The sequence below is a fragment of the Rattus rattus genome, chromosome 17 (assembly GCF_011064425.1).
Source record: "Rattus rattus isolate New Zealand chromosome 17, Rrattus_CSIRO_v1, whole genome shotgun sequence".
Lineage (NCBI taxonomy): Eukaryota > Metazoa > Chordata > Mammalia > Rodentia > Muridae > Rattus > Rattus rattus.
Genome location: NC_046170.1, coordinates 43,113,419 through 43,132,305, shown reverse-complemented (window position 1 = coordinate 43,132,305; position 18,887 = coordinate 43,113,419). Strand labels below are relative to the sequence as shown.

The following is an 18,887-nucleotide window of genomic DNA, read 5'->3' as shown; positions in this document are numbered from 1 at the left end:
TACTGAGCCTGTGGAAGGAAGAGAGTCTCTCTGTCAGGGGGAGGGGGAGGAGAGGAGGAGAGGAGGAGACCTCTGTGTCCTGCGTGGGGAAGGCTGGCACTCACAGGCTGGGCCCGTGTTCCATCCAGGGCGGGCTGAGGAGGGCTACAGGAGGCTGTAGGCCACGCAGAGGCAGGCAGGCAGGCAGCCCCCCGGGCTGGGGCGTGCAGGTGGGGCTCAGGCAGGGCTGAGGGGCGCGGAAGGCTGGACGCGACGACGGGCAGGCAGTTTTCTTAGGTGTGGGCTCTCTGTGGTCCGGGCTCTGGGCTGGGGACTCGGGGCTCGGGGCTCGGGGCTTGCTGGCGGTCTGGCCTGCGGTGGGGGGTGGGCCAGAGGCGGGCCTGGCGGGCAGCTGAGCGGCGCAGCAGGCTCTTGGGGGCTTGTCGGCGAGGGCCGCCCTCGTCTACAGCCATACCACCCTGAACGCGCCCGATCTCGTCTGATCTCGGAAGCTAAGCAGGGTCGGGCCTGGTTAGTACTTGGATAGGAGACCTCCTCGGAATACCGGTGCTGTAGGCTTTTTGGACTCCCTTTTGGCCGCGGCGGGGGACGAGTCTCAGGCCAGGCCATCCCCACCCACATACAGCCCACTGCCCAGGTCCCCGGGGAGAGCCCACCCTCGCCCTCTCAGATGCCTGGCATATTCCCGGGCCTGGGTAATTGTGGCTTTCTGGGTCTTGTGTGCTCAGGGTGTGTTGGGTGGGCTGGGGTAGGCTGGTTGGGCCGGAGGGTTGGGCAGCTTAGGGAGTGTAGCAGGCTCTTGTTTATTTTTGGCGAGGGCTCTGGTCTATGGCCATACCACCCTGAACCTTTCCAGGAGGTTTGTGCAATAGTTGGCCAATGCTAGCACTCACTGGCTGGCCCAATGTCACAATGCTAATAGAAGTACCTATGATGGCTGATATTTTTCAGGTGTGTTTGGCTGGTGCAATTTGTGCAGGGTTTGGAGGCTGTTTTATCACCAGGGCTCTAAGAGTCAGGAAGTGGACAACGTGTCCCTAGCAGAGGGCTTGAGGAAACAATTTTTACAAGGAGATAACACAGAAAGTAATTGTGCAAAAACTTTCATTGGTTTTTGTTAAGTGTTCAAAATAAAACTTGTGCAGGGTGTGAATTCCCAGGGGAGAGGGGCAGAGTAACTGACAAGCTTAGGCTGCTGTAGATGGCTATGTCGGCGCGCTCACAAGTCCTGCAGGGCCCTGTCCCAGTGTCTGTCCAATCACTGCTGTCTCCAGGGGCTTGAACCCCACATTGTCCAGGGGGATCCCGAAGGCCAATAACTTTGCCTCATATGTACGCAACAGGTCGTTGTGGGCCTGCAAGGACAGAGCAAGGTCAAGACGCGTCCACTTGGGCCTGGGAGTTGCAGCCATCATGCTATGGCCCCCAAATGTCCCCTCTGTCTGCTGAAGGTGTAGGGTGGTCAACAGAGCTCCAATTAGGATAGCCAGTGCCTTCTGTCGTCTAGAGCCTCGCTGGTGTACGCCTGTAGCTCACGTACTCACAAGGCCAGACTCAGGAGGACTGGAGCTCCTGGCCCTTCCCCAAGTATTTCTCCCTAAAGCTCTCCTCTCCTTCCCTGCCAAGATGGAATGACATCTAATCCCTGTCCCTGGAGACCACATCCCCTCCAACTCCCCAGTGCCATGGCAGAGGTATGGTGTGTGTTTGTGGGGGTGGGGAGGTTGGGCCCTTGGAATGGTGCTGGTGGCCAACAAAGACAGGACTTCCTCTGAGGGAGCTTGCTCTTTTTTTTTCTTTTCTCTTTTTGAACCCAGGGCCTTGTGCACTCTACCACTGAGCTAAATCCCCAACACCGAGGGAGCTTGCTCTTAATCCTGTTTTAGTTTTTGGTGTTTTGGTTTTTTTTTTTTTTTTGGTTCTTTTTTTTTCGGAGCTGGGGGACCCAACCTGAGGGCCTGCGCTTCCCTAGGTAAAGCGCTCTACCACTGAGCTAAATCCCCAGCCCCTGGTGTTTTGTTTTTATGTGGGAAAAGGTCCCACGGTGTAGCCTAGGCTAGAACTTGCTGTATTCCCAGAATGGCCTCACACTCAAAATCTCACTGCTTCACTTTTCCCTGCAGTGATTCTGGAACCACTCCCCAGGCCACGCCCTGTGCTCAGAAGTGGTGACCAAAAGAAGGTTTCAGTTTTGTTTCTGTTGACTTTTTGTTTCATTTTTGTGGGTTTTTTTTTTTGTTGTTGTTGTTTTTTGAGAGAGAGAAAAGACAGAAGGGGCAGGAGAGTGAGCATACAGCTGGAGGTGGGGTAGGTAGGAAGCCTTTTGGGAAAGGAAAAACATCCAAATATAGAATGTGAGAAAATTTTTAATGACTAAAGTCACTACTGTCTTGGCCAGGTGAGTGCTAAGATTACAAGATTACAGTACACACCTTGTTAAATGGGTGTTTTTTCTCCTCTTTATGCAGGATCCCTAAATAGCCTTCGATGGCCTGGAACTTGCTATATACACCAGGCTGGCCTAGAATTAAACACCATCCACCTGCTCCTGTCTCTTGAGAGGTGGGATTAAAGGGGCTATGCCACCACACCTTGTAGTTTAGTGCTTTTTATTGTTACTATACACATGTATGGGAAGGCACGCACAGCTTATGTGCAGATGCCCTAAAAGGCCAGAAGAGAAAGTCTGACTCCTTGGTGCAGAAGTTACAGGCAGCTGTGAGCTTCCCCCATGTGGATGCTGAACAAAAGTCCACTGATGTCAACAATCCCAAATGCACATTTTAACTGGGAGCCTTTCATCAGGTAGCTGTGAAGTCTTGGTCTGAGAGAGGGCCTCACTCTGCAGCACAGGCTGCCCTTGAGCCCAAGCTCCTCCTGCCTCTAGGCTCAGAGGTGTTGATGAATTGAGTGGAATAAGAAATGCTTTGAGCCTATCCAAATGTTCACAGCAGACGTCAAAAGGGTTCCTGAGCTGGGGATGTAGCACACACCTTTAATCTCAGTCTCAGGAGGCAGAGATGGACAGATCTCTGTGACTTCCAAGCTAACCAGGGCCATACAGTGGGTCTGTGTCTCAAACAGAGACAGAGAAAAGGGCCAGGAGGAGATGGTGCAGGCGGATCTCTGAGTTCAAGGCTAGCCTGGTCTACAGAGCACGTTCCCGGACAGTCAGGGCTACACAGAGAAACCCGGACTGGAAACCAAACAGAGAAGAAGAAAAGGGTTGGTTATCCTCACTGAGGCTCAGGGAAGAGAAGCAGTGCTTGGAAACGGAGAGAAAGGGCCAAGTAAAAATGGGCTCCAGCAGGAGCTTCAAGGACTGGGCTGGCTACCAACACTCCAGGTCCAGACCTTGGCCCCCAAGAGCCAAGGTACACACAGCAGACAGCCCTATGCTCAGCCCATGCCAGCTGAGGGTCAGGTGTGAGAAGCTCTAACCTGGGCTCTAGGGACAGCTGGGAAGCTGGGGCAGCTGGGATAGCATGGATCCTGGGCCACAGTAACAGATGCTGCTCACTTCTACTGGCAATCAAACAGGATGGCATGAATGTCTGGATGAGGCCCTGAACTGAACGGGAATGCAATGCCTGCCCAACAGGACTAAAAATGTGACCTGTGAGGTGGCTGCTGTGGGTATGCCCTTGGCGGACAGGGAGCAAAGGAAGGACAGTAGACCCTTAGGACCATCTGGATGTAGAACCCAGGCCTCTCAGGTGCATGGGACAGACGGCAGCCGAGGTCTGGCAGGAGGCCACTGACACACACGTTCAGCATGGAAGGGCATCGGGCTATTTAGATTCACAAGAGTATGAGAAAAGGTGAGAGTCCAAACTGCTCCTGCTGAAGGCAGTGGGCATTAACCTGGAAGGCATAGAGGCTCTTCCAGGAAGGAAGGGTGAGGAGAGGCAGGTTTGAACATGGTAGGAGGTAGAGCCCTGGGTGTAGCAGGCCAGCCTGTGCACAGTCAGGACAAGGAGCTGAGTCTCAGGCCCTAAGGCTCTGAGTGCCCATCACATGGGGTTACCACACCTACCTCCTAAATGGAGCATGCAGAAAAAGGAGTAAGATTCCTCAGAGACCCTTTGTCTGTGATATTCGAAAGGTGAAACTGGGCACAGTTCTCAGGCAGAAGAACCCCTGAGGAAGAAGAATGTGAAGCCCAGTGGATGGGGGAATTAGCCATACCTTGCAGACCCGGGCCAGCTCATACTGCAAGTCCTTGATGGTGGTATTCTTCGACTCTAGAACATCCTAAGGAGAGACAAGGGTGATTTTGATTATTTATCATCTAGCAGAGGTGGACAGGGGGACACTAGTCTAGGGTTCCCTAAGGGTCTGAGTGGCTCAAAGAATAAAGTTGTGTGGGTCCCTCACCTAGACTTGTTGGAAGGAAAGGTCTCCAAGGATACACAAGAAAAACAAAAGAGGACAGCAGACTGGGCGGTGATGGCGCACACCTTTAATCCCAGCACTAAGGTGGCAGACGCAGACAGAGCTCTATGAGTTGGAGGCCAGCCTGGTCTACAGAGTGAGTTCCAGGACAGCCAGGGCTACATAGTGAGACCCTTTCTCAAACAAAAAGCTAAAAACACAGTCACTTTGTCAAGTCCATGAAAGATCCTTTCTCTTGTTCACAAGCTGTAGCAGTGGTGACCAGGGAAGGCAGAGCTGAGCCCCAGTTAGAGCCAAATGCCCGTCAGGACAGCTACAGCTGCTGACATGACATCCGTGCCTCAGGGACTGCACAGCAAAGGCACTTGACTAGCACAGCGACAGACAGATCCTCTTTCCCACACGCCTGTGTTCCCACTGACCAGCCATATCCCGACACAGGGCACAGTGAGGAGCAGAGAGCATCCAACAAGGTCTCTTGGATAGCGGTGCCACCTACGGCCTGAAAACTGACCCTACCAAGTAACCCACGTCACCCAAACCACTACCCACTGGTCCAGGGTCTAATATGGAAACAGCCCAGGTCTTAGCACAACCAACTCCATGACTGAAGTGCCACTGAGGCCGCAGAGCCCGCAGACAGCACCGCCAGCCACCACGCGGATGCAGGCCTAACCCATCAAGGTCCACAGCTCTGGGAAAGTCTCGAAATGGACTACCCCTGCCTTTTGGCTTTTGGAGTTCTGCTCCTGGCTAACTGTTCTTGTTAACTGAAATATGTCCGCCCAAAACATGGTTTCTGTGCTTTTAAAGCTCACCCTGAGAGAGGCTCAGTGCTACACTGGGATCCCAAACACCCAGTGTGGTCACCAGCCAGCTGATAAAGACTGTTTCTTGGCGTAAATCCATGTCTGAGGAGCCTCCTCTGGAAGATTCCCCACACCACTACTCTGTGAGGGAACACTAGCTTCACTGCTGACAAACACAGATGTTACCTTGGACCCTCCTGAACCAGGTACAGCTTCTCTCGGATCAGCCTCCTGACAACTCTGGCCTCTTTGACCCTTCATCAGCCATGCCTGCTTCTTTACCTCATGTCCCGCCTGAGGTAGAGCAGGCTTTATCTGAAGTGTCTACACCCAGAACCTCCCACAATTCCCAGGGCCACATTAATGCACTTGTGAGGTCTTTGAAACCACTCACTCTGCAACCCCCAGCGCTTGTGTGCTCCCTAGGGAAGCTCAGCAAGGAGCTACCTGCGATGTCTAAGGCTGCACACCTCAGACAGGCAGTGAGGTGAACATGCTGACTACAGAAAGTCTGTGGTGAGCAATGAGCATTTAAGTCCAGCTATCCCGCACGCCACAAACATCTCAGGATAAACCTAGCCACCAGCCGCTGCTGCTTGTCTGCCTTTCTGCTCCAAGCACAGCCCGAGTCCCAGAGACGCTGTGCACCCTGCTGCCCTAAAGGATCTGCTCAGGAATGGATCATCCCCCTCGCTAGGTCGGCTGGGGCTTCAGCTGTTCACATCCTGGAAGCATGAATGAATCTGGCGCCAACCACCACAGCTGACTCCAAGGGGCCCTTAGAGAGAGAGAGAGAGAGACCCAGAGCTACTTACGGGGGACCAGCCATTCACACTTTCCATGTGTCTGAGAGCCTCAGCCACAATGGCTGGCTGGTATTCACATTAGCCAAACTATGCCACCTGCTCCTATGTCCTTCATGCCCCAAGCTAGGTAGAGGGAGCGGAGAGACCTGGCCTTAAAGAGCAGGCAGCAGGTAAGCTGGGGGTTCTGACAGAGGCTCGGCGGCCTGACTCTTCAGGGGACAGAGAACCTTCTGTCACAAGAATGAGGAATGCTCTGAGCTCGGTTCAGACATTACTCCCAGGTCCCAGGAAAGCAACAAGGGATACATAAGTCTCCATGGCCCTATGTCACTGTCCGAGTCCTAGATCAGTGTCCGAGGGTCTTCATGGAGGCAGAGGAACAGGTAACAGAGGAACTTGGACCTACGAGTATCCAGATCAGTTTTCTCTCCTAAGCCACCTATGTTCCATTCAGGGGCTGCAGCTCAGCAAGCTACAAACCAGGGCAAAACAGGAACCACAGAGACTCCAGACCGAAGAGCTGGGCATGTCACTTGCCCTTAATGCTAGCACTCAGGAGGCAGAGGAAGGGGGATCTCTAGGACTTTGATGCCCGCTTGGTCTACAGCGTGAGTTCCTGTGTTAAACTGGGAGACAGGTCAGGGTTGGGAGGGACAAAACCAAAAGAAGACGAGATAGCCCATGCCCTGCTCTCTGCTGCAGAAACCATGGCAGCCCCCGACTTAACTGGGGGTCTCTGTGCCACCCGAGAAGGCGTAGCGGAGCACAGGACTGAAGGGCCCAACCTGGAAAATCAGCATTTGCCATGAGCCATGAGCACCTACCTCAAGTTTGCGAGACACAAGTGTTAGTGCTGTAGGGTCCAGGTTGGAGGCAGCCAGCACCTCATTGAACTGCACCTCTCTCTTCTCCACAGCAGAATTCAGTGCCTGCAGCTTACGCTCCAGCACCAGGTTCTTGAAGCCTGTCTTCTGCTGCACCTCCTGGATGGCTGCAGTGAACTTCCGATAGAGCTCTTCCCTCTCCTGCTGCACCTGAGGAGACCAGAGTGAGCAACAAGGACCCCCAGCTGGGAGAAGCCACTTCCCACCCTGCCCTAAGTGTGCTCCTCTGTGATGGGGTCACCTTCACTGTTACCACACCATGGTATGGGAACCTTTGCTGTCCACACTGCCTGCACTAGACCCTCTGCACACAATGAAAGGTGGGTAACGCAGCGCACAGCAGAGGGAAGAGGGAGAATTAGCATTACTGCTTACACTAGTCAGGGCTTCTACTGCTGTGATGAAAACCACGGCCAAAGCAAGTAGAGGAGGAGAGGTCTGGCTTACACTTCCACACTGTGGTCCATCACCGGAGAAAGTCAGGGTAGGAACTTAAGCAGGGCAGGATCCTGGAGGCGGGAGCTGATGTAAAAGGCCATGGAGGGGTGCTGCTTACTGACTTGCTCCTTGCTCTGCCTGCTTTTTTCTTTTTTTTTTTTTTTTTTTAAAGATTTATTTATTTCAAGTATGTGGGTACACTAACACTGTCTTCACACACACCAGGAGAGGGGATCGGATACCATTACAGATGGTTGTGAGCCACCATGTGGTTGCTGGGAATTGAACTCAGGACCTCTGGAAGAGCAGTCAGTGCTCTTAACCGCTGAGCCATCTCTCCAGCCCTCTTTTTTTTTTTTTTTTTTAAGATGTATTCATTTTTTACATATAAGTACACTGTCACTGTCTTCAGACACACCAGAAGAGGGCATCAGATCCCATTACAGATGGTTGTGACCCACCATGTGGTTGCTGGGATTTGAACTCAGGACCTCTGGAAGAGTAGTCGGGTGCTCTTAACCGCTGAGCCATCTCTCCAGGACCACCAGCCCAGGGGTGGCCCCACCTACAATGGTTTGGGCCCTCCTTCATCAATCACTAATTAAGAAAATGCCCTACAGGCCTACCTACAGCCTGACCTTGTGGAGGCATTTCCTCATTGAGATTCTCCACTCTCAGATGACTCTAGCCTGTGTCACGTAGACATAAAACCGTCCAGCACCCTGACTGCCCAGCACCCTGACTGCCCAGCACCCCGACCACCCAGCACCCCGACCACTCAGCACCCTGACTGCTCCTCTCGGGAAATAAGAGCTAGAAGGAGAGCCACGCTCTGAAAACCGCTCCACAGATAGGTCAGAGCCAGCCATGCCCAAGTTAGGGCCATGGGCTCAGACGAGACATTATCACCAACCACCCCACATGAGAGTCAAGGCAGGTCCAGGTCAAGCTTGAAGCAAGTGTCTATCAACCACGGGGACATCCTTGCCCATCTCCTATTAACATGTGCTGTGAAAGACCAAGACTATGGCAGGGCACACTTAACATACAGTTATGAGAATTCCTGTGAGTGGCAGAGATTCACGGTCTTCCTCTAGCCTTGCTGATACCTCCCCTGCCTTGGCAGTTTCAAACGTCTGGCCAAGGCCAACCCTGCACCCCAGGGCCCCAGGGCTTTGGCCAGCATACATGATCTGAGAATCTCATCATCTTCCCCAGAGCAGGCTCCTCTGAAACAGTCCATCCATGTCAGATCCAGGTTGACTTTCACAGGCACTGAGCACCTTAGAGGGTATGACTTGGGTTCTGTCGCTGTCCGTAAGGGTGGAGCCAAGGGGTGGAGCCAAGCGTAAGGGTGTCAGCAGGGCCACCTTCCTTCTCCCTGTGCTTCTGCAGTCAGCATTTGGTGGGGGAAGGCAGAGATGGGCCTTTTCAGCAAACTCTAGGGGCCCAAGGCACTGAAGCTATGCATATTCGCTGGACGGGTGGTGAAACCACGTGTGCTCGACCTTGGATGCTGCTCAAGGGTATGCCGTTGTTCGAAACGCTGAGGTATAAAAGCAAGGTCACGTGCCATCCCTCGGTGAGACTGTGCTCACACGTGTAGAAAACAGGAGAGAGCCACGCCAAATGAGGCCGCTGGGTATTCATGTAAAGGGAGTTTTGATTTTGCTTCTTTATCCAAGTACGGTTTATTTGTTTGTCTATTTAGAGATGGTCCCTTCATGTACAACAAACAGGCCATATCCTAATACTATGAAATGGGCCACAGAGATGAGATCATGGGACCGAGTGTCCCACAAATCCATAGTCCAGCTGCCAAGGAGACAAAAGGATCTCTCCCCACCGGGGCCCTGGGCCTTCTACAGAATATACCACAGGTTGTTGCCTCACAAAAACTATGCATGTCAGGTAGTGCACACCTTTAATCCCAGCGCTTTGGGGGGGGGGGCAGATCTCTGTGAGTTCAAGCCAGGGCTACACAGAGCGAAACCACAAAAAAACTGTCTCAAAACACAAAAGACACAACCCAAGGTTACACCTATAACTGCAGCTCCCCAGGAGGCTAGGGCAGGAGGAGGCTGGGTCCTAGGAGCTTAAGGCCTGGCTGAGTGGGACGGTGAGACCCTATTTCCAAACAAAGAACAGGCAGAGTAGGCCCAGGTAGGAGGGGACTTCGGCGGACACAGAGCCCGCCATGGCGCCCACACCTGCTCACCTTGATGAACCTCTGCTCCAGTATCTCATGTTCCCACTTCAGGTCCTTCAGCTCCTTCTCAGTAACCTTCAAACGTGCCTTCGTACACTGCAGAGGTCAGGGGGCAGGAGACACCAAATGCTTAGGATTCACAGACAGACACACCACAGACTCCCGGAGACGGCAAGGCTAGGAACAAATCAGCAGGAACAAATGGTTGGAAGACTAGCAGCTGGGCCCCACCAAGCTATGAGCGGAATGTGTGGAAAACTAGGGTCCAGTGTGCAGCAGCACCTGCCTGCTTATCGCTCCAGGGGAGTCCAAGGAAGAGGGAGCCCTACCTCCCCATGCCTCGCCCCCCTGCACTAAGGATGAGTCCCGCTCCCAAGGGCCCTCAGACATCCCCAGCAGGGAGAGGAGAGAACTCAGCGGGACACTCACGGCCAGGATCTGCTTGTCCCTCTCGTGGTTCGCCAGTCTCTTCTGCATCTCGATCATCTCCTCCCTGGCTCTCTGCAGCGGCTCAGCCAGCCGCTTGTTCTGCAGAGACACCTCCGCCATCTCCCTCTCCAGGTACTCCTCCTTCTTCCTCATATCCTCCATCTGCTCCTGTAAGCAGTCACGTGCGGGGCTTCGCCTCGGGACACGTGTCCTCGGGACACGCGTGTGGATTTGACGATTAGTACGTGATATGTGTGTGGGTGCACGCGCGCCACAGCGCACATGTATAGGTCAGAGCAGGACTTTCAAGAGCTGGTTCTCTCCGTCCACCACAGGAAGGGCTCAGGTCACCAGGCTTGCACGGAGAGCACTTTCAACCACTGAGCTATCTCGCTGATAATTTTTGGTTGTTTTTTTTTTTTTTTTGTTTTGATTTTCTTTAGACAATGGCTCCCTAACCAGCCTAGACTGGCTTTGAACTTGCTCTCCTTCTGCTTCTGCCTTGAAAGCACTGGGATTTATAGGTTTGTGCCACCATATCCAGCTTTGAATGCCCTCAATTAAAGACAGAGCTGAGGCAGGCATGGTGGCACATGCCTTTAACCTCAGCCCTCAGGAGGCAGAGGCAGAGGCAGAGGGAGGTGGACCTCTGTGTGTTCGAGGTTAGCTCGGTCTACATAGTGAGTTCTAGGACAACCCCATGAGGTGCCCTGTGTCATAAAGCCACACAGCCACATGCATGCTGAGGACCTGGTCTTATTTTACATGCAGGCACTACTTTTGCAGTCCTGATCTATTCTGAATTATGTAAGGGCATACATAACTTGCACGCAGACCAAGGGGCTATGTCTGTCTAGACCAAGGGTGATTCTCTACTGTGGAAATCCTGCCAGTGTCAGTTTTATGTTCCAAGTTTCCAAGAAGTGACTGCAGGGAGAAACTCCTGACCCCATCCTGCCAGCACAATGTCACCACATCCTGTAAGCATAGTGCCGACGGCCAACTGTGGCCACACTTCAGTCAACACGGTGTCCATCGTAGCCCGCCTGCATGTCAGAACGCCTCTGAAGTTATTTCTTCCCACTACAGCACAGCACAGTTAGGAAGACCCCAGAGGATTTCCCCTTAAACACTGGGTAGCTTACGATACTTAGGAATCTTATCTGAAAGTCAGAGGGACAGCACCCAATGTTATTACAGATCTGGTGGGATCAAAGGCGGGGTCTGCATCCATGGGCCCCGAGCACGTCTCCCGGACCACATCGGTACCTTGAGGGAATTGATGAGAGCCAGGTTGTTGAGAGTGATGTCATTGTAGTAGTTTTTGATGTCAGTGAAGGCCTCCTCATGACGCTGCATCAGCGTACTGATCTGCCCGTTCTTCCTCTCCTCCACCTCGTGGATCTCAGTCTTTCTCCGCAGGTCAAGCTCGTCTCGAAGCATCTTCATCTTTTTATCATATTTGGCCTCGATTTCTGAAAGGCACACACAGCAGCTTAGACGAATAGAGGGCCTCACGCCATAAACGATGGAACCTATCGGGGCAGGGCCCACGGATGCCCATCAGGGTCAGACAGAGGCCGCACCAGCAACTCTGCCAGGAGCCAGAGGCTTGGGTGGAGCTTTTCCTGCAAGTGACATGTTCAGCACACATGTCACTGTCACCGTTCCTCTGCCTGTGATAGCCAGTGTCCACAGTGGGTGTCCCACACTAATCCCAGGGCACACTACCCATGGCCTATGTGACCTACAGCCACCCACCCACACACTAGAGGTCAATCAGTAAACCAGTGTACTCCTGACAGTGAAGGCTTTTCCGTCCAGGGGCTAAGGAGACTGAAGAAAGCACCACCCGTTGTTAACTGTGGCTCCCCAAACCCACACGGGAATGAGTTTTTCTCTGACTCTGAATCAAGCTGCTAGCTTCTGAAATAGTCTAACTCCTTCTCCCTGCTGTCTGTCTCTCGTGTGTGTTGTGTGTGCGCACGTGTGCTCTAATATGATTATGTGCCTCAATTTACCTACCAAGCAGCAATTGGAGGGTGCCCTGACAGCATCCTACACCGTGTATGTCTGCGAAACTGACCTCGAACTTGCCTTTCAAAGTCATTTCGCATCTTGGTGATCTCCTCGGCTTGTTTCTGCACAAATGAGAAGGGGGTGTTACTCCACAGACAGACAGACAGACAGGCCCACTCTCCTTAGGCTGAGCCCACTCCTCTCCTGTGGGAAAGTACAGCTTAGACACCCCTGTGCTGCTGCTGCTTTCTGGGTTCTCCTCACGCCTGCATAGTAAGGTAAGCCCAGAATAACACAGCTCTCAACCTCCACACTCCGTACACAACTCACTTCCCACAGCCCAGTCACCTCTGAACAGAGACAGGAGCAGACAAGGCACTGCTCATGGGTCGGTTTCCTCATCCAACCTTCCCACAGTCAGAGAGCAACAACCACATCTATGGGAGGCAGCAGGCTCCCTCCAGAAGCCTTACACACTCCTGCCAGTCTCTCTCACTGCTGCTTACAGCACTGCTCAGCGATGATGATAACTATTATTATATTGGTTCCCCTGCATAAATCTGTCTGTCCTGGGACTCATTCCACAGACTGGGCTCGCCTTGAACTCAAGAGATCTGCCTGTGGCTGCCTCCCCGGTGCTAGGACTAAAGGTGAACTTACCACATCCATCCCAGAGATTACCTTAATAAGTAATCACATGCTAAATTTTTGTAAGGTTTTTCAATTTTATTTTATGTGTGTATTACATCTGCACATATGCACATCTGTGTACCATCTGCATGCCTGGCGCATATGGGAGCCAGAAAAGGGCATCAGACAGCTGGAAACCACCATGGTGCTGGAAACTGAACTTGGGTCTTCCTTAAAAGCAAACAGTACTCGTGAGAATTGGGCTCGTCTGTGTCGTCTGATCACAGAGCTACCTCTCCAACTCAGACTTCTATATCATATGTGTTTCTCATATTTTGGGTGTTTGGCCGACAGGTATGTCTGCACCCCACACGTGTCTCTGGTGCTCACAGAAGCCAGAGGAAGCTGTCGGCTTTCCTGGAACTGGAATAATGGAGGCTCATGAGCTGCCATGTGGGTGCCGGGAATTGAACCCAGGTCCTCTAGAAGAGGAGTTGTTGCTCTTAACTGTGGAGCCATCGCTCCTGCCTCTACATACTACAAATTTGAGTACAATTTTGCTGATCTTTTTGTTAAAAGCCTCTGAGCATTTTTGCCCCCCAACTGTAAGTCCCCGGTTGTTAAGGAAGCAGCTCGGGTGGCTCGGTCCCCTTTCCACAGCCATCGAGCCGTACGCGTACCTACCAGACGCAGGTTCTTTATCACCACCTCGTTAGCCAGCTCCTGCTCCTTCAGCTCCACTTTCAGCACACGCATGTCCTTGCGCAGAGTGCCCTCCTGGGCGCGGTGCTCCTTCTGGGCCAGCTTCATGACCACAGTGCCCTCGGTCTTCACCTCTGCCAGGTTGTTCTGGTGTTCGTACAGAAGGTGCTTCACTTTCTGCTTGTAAACCTGGAGTGGGGGAGACGTGCCGCACGCTCACCTGAAGCGCCCGTGTGCTCAGCTCACAGGGAACTACGAGGCAGAACTGGAGTCAGCCTGCTCCTCCCCTGCCATGTCACAGACGCTTCAACTGATGGCTCAGGACCTGCGGGGCCTCTCCTACGACCAGGAGGACGAAACTACTTTCCCTTGTCCTCTTCTGAGGCTGTTGGATGGTTCTAACAGGGGAGCACAGTTGATACCATGACAGGTCATCAGTTATGAAAGAATAAATGAAAAAATAAAACTTCTTTTGGTTTGTTTTGAGACAGGGTCTCCTGTAGCCTAGGCTGGTCTAAAACTATGGACATAACTAAAGTTGTCCTCCTGCATCCACCTCCCAAGCCCTGGGGTAGCAGGCATGTGCCAATAATGCCCAGCCTTTGTTTTAGTACTTCTGCCATTTTGTTTGGTTGAATTCATAGCTGTCCTTGGCACACTGGCGCCAAGACCTCATGACAGTCCTCTGTCATCAGGGCAAGTGGTCCTCCTCAGTGGAGCACACTGCTTCAGGTGGGTACACGTGTAGCAGGGCAGGATGCTGCCTGCGGATCCCCACCTGGCCAACTTAATTAGCAGAGTCGATGCTGGTGACCAATGGGGTGACAAATGACAGAGCCAAATCACCTTTGCAACCTCCTTTGGACTCTTGGAAAAATCACCTCTGGTTCCTAGTGTACAGGAGTATGTTCCCACAGAAAAGCAGGAAACCCCCACCCAGACCGTTTCTCCCGTAGGTATAGACGGACCGACGCCACTCACCTTGATCTCCACCTGGTGCCTCTCCTCGGCCTCCTCCATCTCCCGGTCTTTGTTGCGCAGCTCAGCCTTCTTCTCCTCCAGCTGCCTCCGCGTGATCTCCCAGAAGGTGTGGATTTTGTCCCGCTCCAGCTGAAAGTAGTTGCGCTCCTCCCGCTCCCGGTCCAGCTCCTCCCGGATGCGGGCGACATGTTCCTCCACCTGGCCAGACACAGGGCACCAGTGAGGCAAGGCTGCAGGAGCCCCGCCCACCACCAGGCGTGGCCCAAGGGGAGCAGGGGAGAGAAGGGGAGGGGCCATCTTATTCAAAATACACAGCAGGAAAGCCCCGGGGCGTAAACAGCAAATGTCTCTCAAATGTAACCAGTAATTATGAAACAATTATATCCGCTCAGCAGCCTGGACTCTTTTAAGACATTTCTCAAAAGAAACACAATGATCTTCAACTATTTTAAACAGTACAATGGTTGAAAATTGCCATATATCAACTCAGCCTTAAGAGCTATGACAATCACACAGAAGCACATAAACGTCTCCACAAAACTTACACAAAACTAGCGGGCTCTTCGCTCTCAACAGACTTTGGTCCACAGTCAATTATAAATCTGCAAATAGGTTAGAGGGAAAGTAGGGCAGGTCCTCCAGCTTTCTTGAGCGTGGCTTCCCTTGAGAATTAGTTATCTTTAGGCACAGCCTCGGGATAGTTAGCAGATTTTCTCTCTCAAGACTACATTCCACTGGGCAGTGGTGGTGCATGCCTTCAATCCCAGCATTCAGGAGGTAGAGGGAGGCAGATAGATCTCTGTGAGTTCAAGGCCAGCCTAGTTAAGGTGAGTTCTAGGATAGCCAGAGTTGCACAGAGTCTCAAAGAGAAGGGGGAGTTAGGGTGGGGGTGGGGGCACTCCATTCTCCACAGGGAACGAATAAGACATCAGGCAGCCAAGCAGCTCTGAGGAAGGATGCTGGGCAGGGGCTAGGAGCCTATGAGGGAACATGCACGCCAGAATCTGACTAGTGCTTCATACCATGTCGTGCACACTGAAAGACCCAACAAGTCTCTCCACATTGTGGGCCTTCAGTGTCACTCCAATAGTTGCAATACTCATATGGTATCAGAGTTTGTTCTTAGGACTGGGACACTAAGGTTCAGTCTCCAAATGCATGAAATAAACAGGACAGAAACAGCATGTCGGGGAGCCCGAAGTCCACTCTATTCTCCATCCGTCCCAGTCAAAACGCAAACTGGATCCCCCAATACATCTCTGCTTAAACTTAATGGTTTTCCTGTACACAAAATAAAACAGCCAGCCTGGTCTACAGAGTGAGTTCCGGGATGGTCAGGACAACACAGAGAAACTCTGTTTTAGAACAGAGAGGTGGCTCAGTGGTTAAAAGCACTTGTAGCTCTTGCAGACGCACAAGACCCAGTTCCCAGGATCCAAATGGTGGCTTAACCACCATCTGCAAATCTAGCTGCAGAGGATCTGAAGCCACCTCCTGGCCTCCTCAGGCACTGAACACACATGGTACTCATGCAAACATACAGGCAAACACACATGCGATACCTGTAAAAACATACACTTTGGGGCTGGGGATTTAGCTCAGTGGTAGAGCGCTTGCCTAGGAAGCGCAAGGCCCTGGGTTCGGTCCCCAGCTCCGAAAAAAAGAACTAAAAAATAAAAAACAAAAAACAAAAAAAACATACACTTTGCATGTATGTCTCTGCATCATGTGAGTGCTTGGAGCCCGTGGGGGTCGGAGGAGGACATCAGACCCCAGGGATCCAGAGTTACAGATGGCTGCAAGCCACTGTGTGGGTGCCGGGAACCAAACCTGAGTCCTGCACCAGAGCAGCCTGCTCTTAACCGGCACGTCCAGTCTCCAGCTCCTAAAAACATGTATTTTAGATCAAAATACAGCTATGTAAAGTGGAACGTAGAAGGCCGGTGCTACGGGCAATGAAAGAAATTCCCCTAGAATGCAAAGTGGAGGAAATTTATTAAAATACGCTGCGAGTAAGCAGCAGGCGAGATCCCAAAAGGCCTCGTGTGGTTGAAAGCAGGTGGAGTTTTATGGTGGTTGAGGGGGTTATTCAGAGGCCATTTGTGTGGGTTCATGGTGTTTGGGGGGGGGGGACAGCTCACTGTCTTGTACAAAGCAAATTTACAGCACAAATTGTTTCTCTTGAGACTGGCCAGCACTGCACAGTCATAACGCTACAGGTCATCAGGAGTTAGGCTCTGGATGTTGACAGAAGATAGCACGTGGAGTTGGGCACCACTCGTCACGCCTGGGCGTTAACGTAGAGAGATTTTTAGATTTTAGCCTTAGACCTTTGAAATCACCAACATCAGACCAGTGCCTAACTCCAGTGTCAGCTTACGTCAGTCTTCTAACGCCCTTCTTCTCTCTTCAGCCATTACCACAGCGAGGCTTACTAACACAACTGCACATGACCTTCCAGCCTGTGTCAAAACCGCACAAGCCATCTGTCCTAGTTAGGGTTTTACTGCTGTGAAGACACACCATGACCAAGGCAACTCTTTAACTGAGGCTGGCTTACGGGTTCAGAGGATCAGTCTATCGTCATGACAGCCTGAAGCACGGCAGTGTGCAGGCAGGCATGGAGCTGGAGGAGCCGAGAGGTCTCCATCTTGATCCAAAGGCAGCCAGAAAGGGACTGACTCATCTGCACTGGGTGGAGCTGGAGCACAGGACCTCAAAGCCCGCCCCCACAGTGACACACTTCCTCACAGTGCCACTCCCTGGGCCAAGCATATTCAAACCACCACAGAAACCATCATCAACACAGGCTCAGGGAGATGGCCATGTTTGCATGTGTTGTAGTTTTATAAGAGTTTGGTGAGTTCTATCATTATATTCTCTAACCTTTTACATCAATGTGCATAAGTGGCTTAAGATAATTCATAGGGCTGGAGAGATGGCTCAGAGGTTAAGAGCACTGGCTGCTCTTCCAGAGGCCCTGAGTTCAAATCCCAGCAACCACATGGTGGCTCACAACCATCTGTAATGGGATCTGATGCCCTCTTCTGGTGTGTCTGAAGACAGCTACAGTGTACTCACATACACAAAATAAATAAATCTTAAAAAAAAAAAATGATAATTTGTATAAGGACATTACTTCCTTGAGTTCAATCCTCAACACAACCAAATATAATAAAGACATCATTCCAGAACCAGGGGTGTAGCTCAGTGGTGCAGTGCCTGTCTTAACAGAAAAATAAAGTAAAAGTAGAAAACCTCCCCAAGCTAAGCGCAAACAATTAGACAGCGGCGGCCACAACAGGGCTACAAAAATAAAACAACAAGGGGCCACAATGGTTCAGCAGGTAAAGGGGTCTGCTGCCAAGCCTAAAGACCTGAGTTCAATCCCAGCCCCTGCCACAGTGGAAGCAAAGAACCAACAAGTTGTCCAATATATAAATGGAAGACTTAACACTAATTTTTAAAGCAGTAGATAAATTAATCAGACCAAGACGACATAATTTTAAGTAAATCATGTTCCTTGTTAAACTTTCCCTTTTGATGTAATGTTTACTGGCAAACAAAGAATGACATGTATATATTACCACACGCATCCCAGCTCTGCGATCACGCCATCACCACACGCATCCCAGCTCTGCGACCACTGAATCACCACACGCATCTCAGCTCTGTGACCACTGGGTATATAAAAAGATAAGAATGAAATAAAATGCCAAAAGTTTAAAAAATACCTATTATGTTTGTGGGGTGTGAGGGACACCTTGAAACTACAGAGGCAAGATAGGCACGATATATTTGGACAGACTGAGAGGAGATGGACACGCAGAACAGTGATGAGAGATTCACCCACGCATCTGCAGCAGTGCTCCCCACCCCTGCACCCCCATCCTGAGACGGGGCTCCATGGGCTCTGCTCACCTGCTCCTTGGTCATGTCCTCTGGTGCGACTCCATCAACGATTGCATTCCCTTTGGCTTTCCCTTTCTTCCCTCTCCTTTTGGGTGCCTTTGTGTGAAGAAGAGAGGACGGAGTAAGTACAGGTCAGCTCTACCTCAGGGTGTCCCTCTGACTGACTGACTGCTCACATAGTCAGGTCTACTTCAGGGTGTCCCTCTGACTGACTGCTCACATGGGCATATGGGGAAGGAACACATGTTTAGAATCTTGACCTCTACTGTTCGCACAGTGCTGACTGGAACATTTACCTAGGGAGTATCACTACACTGATCCCCCCATTAACACACCAGTGGAGGGGAGGGGATCTCAATGCATTTGGCGAAGCACAAAGGAGGAAATCTTCCTCTTTTCAGAAGGGAAGGAGAAAGAAAACACTTCAAACTCACTCACTCCTGGATATAAGACAAGGATTTCTTTGTTACCATTAAAAAAACTTTTTTTGGATGAAAAACTTATTTGGGGGAGGAGGGTGTTCAGAAAGCTAAAATTAAGAAGCATTTGAGGGGGTTGGGGATTTAGCTCAGTGGTAGAGCGCTTACGTAGCATGCGCAAGGCCCTGAGTCGGTCCCCAGCTCCGGAAAAAAAAAAAAAAGAGAAAAAAAAAAAAAAAAAAAAAAAAAAAAAA

The 18,887-nt window shown here is 51.5% G+C and overlaps 1 protein-coding gene and 1 non-coding gene across 2 annotated transcripts; one reads left to right on the top strand and one right to left on the bottom strand.

Annotated features, from left to right (window-relative positions):
* The first annotated feature begins 440 nt into the window (after window positions 1-440).
* Window positions 441-558, top strand: LOC116886763. Its single transcript, XR_004386164.1, has one exon. It is a non-coding gene; the product is annotated as a 5S ribosomal RNA (ribosomal RNA).
* Window positions 559-1,087: 529 nt separating this feature from the next.
* On the bottom strand, window positions 1,088-14,500 carry Gas8 (growth arrest specific 8). The gene is made up of 9 exons (XM_032887952.1): window positions 14,303-14,500; window positions 13,304-13,510; window positions 12,057-12,111; window positions 11,240-11,445; window positions 9,971-10,138; window positions 9,551-9,637; window positions 6,835-7,044; window positions 4,189-4,254; window positions 1,088-1,355 (listed from the first exon to the last, which is right to left on the bottom strand). Exons 1-9 carry the CDS (start codon window positions 14,339-14,341, stop codon window positions 1,206-1,208), a joined length of 1,188 nt encoding a protein of 395 aa, XP_032743843.1. The 5' UTR covers window positions 14,342-14,500; the 3' UTR covers window positions 1,088-1,205.
* Window positions 14,501-18,887: the final 4,387 nt, after the last annotated feature.